Source organism: Hemibagrus wyckioides, linkage group LG07 (assembly GCF_019097595.1).
Source record: "Hemibagrus wyckioides isolate EC202008001 linkage group LG07, SWU_Hwy_1.0, whole genome shotgun sequence".
Classification (NCBI taxonomy): domain Eukaryota; kingdom Metazoa; phylum Chordata; class Actinopteri; order Siluriformes; family Bagridae; genus Hemibagrus; species Hemibagrus wyckioides.
Window position 1 is genome coordinate 9,236,170 of NC_080716.1, and position 6,259 is coordinate 9,242,428.

Here is a 6,259-nt window from a genome sequence, read left to right on the forward strand (position 1 = left end):
AAGCCCGGAAAGTAGGAATGACTCTTATATTGACCTGAGTTAAAGCCTAAGTGGGTCACAGGGGGGCAAAAACTATCAAGCAGAACGAAAATTATCCCAATATGGACCTAAATATGTGATGTTTCTGAATATCAAACTGTATGTTACTGGCATGTTTTAGTAATGTGGAAGAATAACCAATGCAGACACAGGAAGAACATGCTTAGAAACTTCACACAGACTGTAAATCCAGATCATAATTAAAGCAGAACACTTAAGAAAACCACTAGGCTCCTGGTGGTCCAGCAGCAGGATCCTGCACCCTCATCGGCCCGGGGTTCGATTCCTAGACAGGGCGCTAACCCAGCCACTGCATAGTTAATTCCCAGTGCCGGTCCAAAGCCTGGATAAAATGAGAGGGTTGTAACAGGAAGGGCATCCAGCGTAAAACCTGTGCCAAACTGAAACATGCAGCCCGAATGATCCGCTGTTGCGACCCCAAATAGGGAGCACCTGAAAGAAGAACTGAAGAAAACCACTGAATCATTCTGTGCCTCCTAATTCAAGTCTATTTAAATTTAGAAAAGCATACTGAAGGTGTGAAGTTCGTGTTATTGCAACATAAACCTTAAGAGCCAGTCAAGTTCCAGTATTCAAATACAGGCCACAGAACATCAGTTTACCAGGTATACATTAGTGTAGGTTTAGGGCATGTGTTGTAAACTCATAAAAAAAATAAATAAATAAAATAAATAAACAATTTCAGAAAATTCTAAATAATAGCAGGTTGTACTCAGGATCAGCTGCATTAGAGGTAAGATGGGTTTGGGGCTGAGGAAGAGAAAGGTGTGCTCTGGAACAAACTGATGACCACTGGCTGAACACAGTGATGATGCAAGAAATTCAGATGTGTAATTTGAACACTGGGTGATGCATCTCCATTTGCATGTATTTTTCATAATACAATATAAAGCCAAACATTTGTGGACACCTGATCACACCCATGTGTCATTCATTCCCAGACTGATGTCACAACGTTGGACACACAAAAATGTCTAGAAACATTGTTCCAGCTTGTCCCTGCCTCTGTGCACAAAGCAGAAATGGAGGAACCCGGGTGTCCTGCAAAGGACCCTGACCTCAACTCCACTGTGATTTAGGATGAATCCGAACGCTGACTACATGCCAGGTCTCCTTGTCCAACATCAAGGCCTAATCTCACTAATGCTGTTGTGGTTAAACGGGCAAATCCCTTCAGCCACCTTCCAAACTCCTTCTCAGAAAAGTGGAATAATTCCAACAGCCACAGGAGGAATAAATCTGGAAAGAGATGTTCAAAAAGCACATGGATATGATGGCCATGTTTCCACAAACTTTTTACACCACATGCTGCATCCTGATGAAGGTTAATTTAAATGGTATTTAAACAAACCAACCATGACATGATTGACAAATAATACAAAATTAGCCCATATTTCCAGCATTAATTTAAATCAAGTTAAGAGACAGAACATCTACAGCACAAATGACATTGAACACCAGTAAATAAAAGAATGATTTAATAGATTATGTCTTTGTTTCAAAATCCATTTTACACACAAAGTACTTCAATAGTCCTGACATACATCAGCAGCGCTGTCTGCTCTACTTCATAACATTGAGAGACAGACAGACAGACAGAGACAGATAAACCTGCCTGAAAGTATGAACAGTCATGTGACTACCAAACCCTCCCATAGGCAAGCGCCAGCTACGTACCAGCAGCCTGCAAAGCCAAAAATGAGAAGGAAAAATAAAATAAAATAATCAGGATAGGCACAATGAGCATTTCTAAATATTAAAAAAACTAAAAATTAAATATAGAGCATGTTACTGTGTGACACAAGCATAAAACTTGCAGATGTAACTGACTACGGTAAAGAAAATAAGACATTTCTGAAATCATGGCCTCCAAAACAAACCCGAGAGACTCCAAAGATCCCAGAAGCAATGTGCAGTGGTGCTGGGGTGTGTGTGTGTGTGTGTGTATATGTGTAAGATAAGTGTATGCACGTTAGGTGAAGCTCTCATAATTAACGACGGTACACCCCAAACGCGACAAAACTAAAGAAAATGGTAATGCCCACGAGAGAGGCGGTGGCAGGAGCAGTGAAAAACTGGCGGTACTGAAACTGGAAGTACCAGAGCACAGAGAGCATGAGAACGAACAGAGGCACCATCAGGCTCCCGACGTTTAGCGCCACATGCACCTGGTCGGCGGCACGAGCGCCTGCAGGCATTGCCCGCGTAGCATGCTGCGAGATGTGGCAGTGCAGGACGCAGTTATCAGCGAGGTTAAGAGAGGCCAGAGTCTGGGCATCGTCCTGGAGGAGCTGGCCCTGGTAGATCAGACGCACCTGGTGCTCCTGGCCAGCGAAGTAGGTCCTGCACATAAAATTACATTCACATGCAGAGTCAAAATAGCTTGCAAATTCAATGGTAAATGTTTTTATTTAAATGAAAATGATCATTTTGAACATCTGTCAGTCTACCACAATCCAGCATAGGACCATAACTGACAAGAAAATGATAGATTGTGTGGTGCTTGTATGAGTGTATCATCAGGCACATCAGTTTTTCAGTTTTGTTTTGTTAAATACGGCCCACTTTATTTGAAAACACTTTTAGTCTACATTGCTTGTGCTCTTTTCCCCATGGACAATCTGTGTTAACAGCGCTCTACTCTTTTATGAGTGGTCAGTTTCTAATCACAGGAAGCTCTTGGCTGGAATTCTTTGGCTGAAGGACTTCCAGCAGAGACACTTCTGGCAGCCTACTCACAGTCATACTCCCGTGGAGGTCCTTTCTCATGGATGAAGGAGGTAAAGAGGGCTGACAAGTCGCACAACAACAGATCAGTAGGTGTCCATGTACCCATATGGTTTACACGGTGAATGCAGATATTCTAAATTCAACATGTATATCCGAGTGGCCAAGAAGTGCGTTATTCTATGGGCAGTCAGAATTATTTGGTATTCTGTAATAGCTGAATATAATAAGAAATTTTTTACATAAATGACAGTGTCAAATAGCTTATCATTATATAGCTGACCAGTGATAAAGGACAAGTGTGTGATCAACACAAATTGTCCATGGAAAATTTGAATTAATTGGAAGGTCCTCATGAAAATAGTAAAGACAATTGTGTGTGTGTGTGTGTGTGTGTGTGTGTGTGTGTGTGTGTGTGTGTGTAAAGGGGTTCTAAAAGGACGACTGGACCAATGTGCTTCAAGTGTCTCCAATCTGAGCGTCCCTCTTTAGGTGTCTCCAGTCGTGTTAGATTGTTCCTGAAGACACTCAGTGCTGTCATTCTGTCCGATTTCAAGAGTGGAAATAAAGTTGGAACTCAAAGTGTTGTAGGAAATACTTACACAACGCTCACATAATGTAACTGTATGTCTCAACTCCAAATATTGAGCGTCATTATTAGCATCCCCCTCCACATTCTGGTCACCTGCCAGTTCCCACCCACTGACCAGCTCTCCCCATCATAGGAAAGCTACCAACTGTGGAAACATTGCTATTATACGCTTTCTCAGAGTCACATGAAGGCAGCCAGTATCTTTTCTAACAGCTGTTCATGCTGCATCACAGGGCAGCGTGACACTCTTCTGTTTAAAAACAATGTTGCTAGACTCTTAGACCTTCCTACTGAGGTAAATTTCACTGTTTGACGGCATAAAAAATGAAAAAAATCTTAGCAGATATACCTTTTAATGTAGCCGATGGTGTCCTCAGGGTTGACCTGTGCTATTCTCTCTGTGTCATTCAGAAACTTCAGCCTCAGTACCATGTTTCTCTCTGTGTTATTGGGCACATCTTCAGAAGTGGACGCCTGTGTGGCGCTTGAGGCACTAGCTGGTGGCTGCGTGCTGAGTGAAGGTCCCGGTACGTCTCTGTGTCTTAGACCGTCTGCCCCCAACAGGCTTTCTTCACCTGCAGCCTCTGCATTGTCTCCATGTCCCTCAGCTCCTCTCTCAGGTCCTGCCTCAGTCTTGTCATCCTCCCTTGAGCTTCGAGGTGGAGAGGTGATTTCACCAGGGGGGTGGGGTTCTTGGCTCTCTGGCTCTGCCGAGGGGACTGAGCCTGGGCTGGATGAGACGAGGTGGTCAGGTGGCTCAGCCGTGTGTGTAGAGGCCCAGGCCAGGACCAGGATGAGCAAAAGGAACACAACTCCAAAGAGCAGAGTGACCTCATCGCCCACGCCCTCGATCAGAGCCATCCTGGGCGACTGTGTCCTGGACTAAGGCAGCTTTGTATTAGGCACCTGCAGCACAAAGAAAGAGGTTGCTTTGCAGTATGTCCATCATAACTAACAATACCTTAAGTGATTTTTACAATTTTAACCAATCTAAGCTTACATTCTAATATCCAACAACAAGAGGTGTCCTTAAATCCATCTATTAGTACCCAGAAATGACTGAAAACAGTTCTGCAAAGAGGAGGTCCTCTCTGCCATTTACACTGATGTTAGATAAAACAAAAAAAGTCTTATTCCAGCATTTAACAACCTAACTGCAAGCACACCGATGTCTGCGTTCACACTAACAGAGATTGGGAGTGGACAAAGTAACAAATGATTAGCTTGTGCACTAGTCTTATGTTTAAAAACCTACTTATCTAGTCTACAAAAAATAGTAGCTAACAATCTAATCACCCAGTATGAAAACCTAATTATTTAGACAAATGCATCAATACCAACTTATGAAGAATGTTCAAATTCCTAGGGAAAGAAGGATATGATTACAGACAAAAGCCAGTAACCACATTCTAAAAGCCTGGTAAATGAATATTCATTACACCTCCTGAATTAAAGCGGAGACTGCAAGCCAAACCTTCGGGGCATTGGTGGCTCAGTGGTAGGCTACCATGCGGAAGGCCCAGGTTCGATTCCCAGCCAATACCCAAACCCCAGCCACTGGATGCAGTGCCGGTCCCAAGCCCGGATAAAAAAGGGAGGGTTGCGTCCGGAAGGGCATCCGGCATAAAACCTGTGCCAAATTGTTGTGCGGACCAGTTGATCCGCTGTGGCGACCCCTCACGCACAAGCCGAAAGATCAACAACAACAACAACAACAACAAAGCCAGGCCCTTGAGGTCAGGACTCTGTGAAGTTCCTCCACACCAAACTCACTCATCCATGTGTTTATGGACCTTGCTCTGTGCACTGGTCTGCAGCCATGTTGGAACAGGAAGCGAACATCCCTAAACTCTTCCCACAAAGATGGGAGCATGAAATTGTCCAAAATGTCTTGGTATGCTGAAGAGTTCTTTTCACTGGAACAAAGCACCTGAATCCAATGATTTGGAGGGGAGTCCCAAAACCTTCAGCAATAAGTGCAGGGGTGTGAATACTTTAGGAAGCCACTGCACCCGCTGTCTCTTCAGCCACGTTAGTTGTTTATCCGGACCTTCACACGCAAAAGCATGTACATAACTAGACTTTAGATAGGTCTAGATAGGTGATAGGTGGTTTATGTGTTGATGCTAAATGAGGAGAGGGGAAACTCGCCACACTCATTTCCGCTCCTGACTCGGTGGCGGTGCTGCTGTCAGGTGCGACTTCATATCGTTTCTCTTCAGGATAAATGACTAGATTAAAAAATATATATATAAAAGGAGTTTAATGATCACATCTTGTCCACAACCCAAAAATAACGACGGTGATGTCCGTATATAATCCTAACTAACCCTCTCTCCGTGTCGCCACGTTAACAAGCAGAGACACGTGCTTTAATATTTATGCCTCAATAACGAGAAGGAGACAGGTGAAGAAGTTTCAGCCATAAGGAAGCTAACAGAACATGAGAACTGTCATGTCGGTGTCCGGCTGCTTTGATGGTCAAAATAAAACCTTAAAACAACACTTCAGTGGGAAATAAGACCAAAAACACAGCGCTAGATATTACCTGAGATCCTTTCTAATAGCAGCTCCATGACACGCTACAGCTCCTCAACTAGCAAGTGCACAATTCCACAACAGCTGTTGATTAGCTAGCTAGTGTTAAGGGGGGGGGTGGAACAAAACAGTACTAAAAGCCTAAAATGATATATAAACATAGAGTAAAATTGTGACATAGTACTGGAAAACCACTTACTGTTGACATATCACTCCTCATGACAGTAAAGCTTTTAACTCTCGTTTTTTACTTTTTATGTTTCCTGATATTTTGCGGGTGGCTTGACCACATTAGCATGAACCATCACTTCCGTTTAAAAGCACTTTGAACGTCAAAATAAA

The 6,259-nt window shown here is 43.3% G+C and overlaps 1 protein-coding gene across 2 annotated transcripts; it reads right to left on the reverse strand.

Annotated features, from left to right (window-relative positions):
* Nucleotides 1-1,521: 1,521 nt before the first annotated feature.
* On the reverse strand, nt 1,522-6,259 carry tmub1 (transmembrane and ubiquitin-like domain containing 1). Of its 2 annotated transcripts, none has more exons than XM_058393915.1 (3): nt 6,117-6,259; nt 3,729-4,285; nt 1,522-2,403 (listed from the first exon to the last, which is right to left on the reverse strand). In XM_058393915.1, exons 2-3 carry the CDS (start codon nt 4,238-4,240, stop codon nt 2,052-2,054), a joined length of 864 nt encoding a protein of 287 aa, XP_058249898.1. In that variant the 5' UTR covers nt 4,241-4,285; nt 6,117-6,259; the 3' UTR covers nt 1,522-2,051. The 2 variants fall into 2 exon arrangements, with proteins under 2 accessions (XP_058249898.1, XP_058249899.1); XM_058393916.1 differs by lacking the exon at nt 6,117-6,259 and adding an exon at nt 5,928-6,031.

Coding starts and splice junctions, on each gene's coding strand:
- tmub1 (XM_058393915.1), bottom strand. CDS start 4,240: ATGGCTCTGATCGAGGGCGTGGGCGATGAGGTCACTCTGCTCTTTGGA. Junction 2,404..3,728: donor ACCATCGGCTACATTAAAAG/GTATATCTGCTA, acceptor TTTTATGTGCAG/GACCTACTTCGCTGGCCAGG.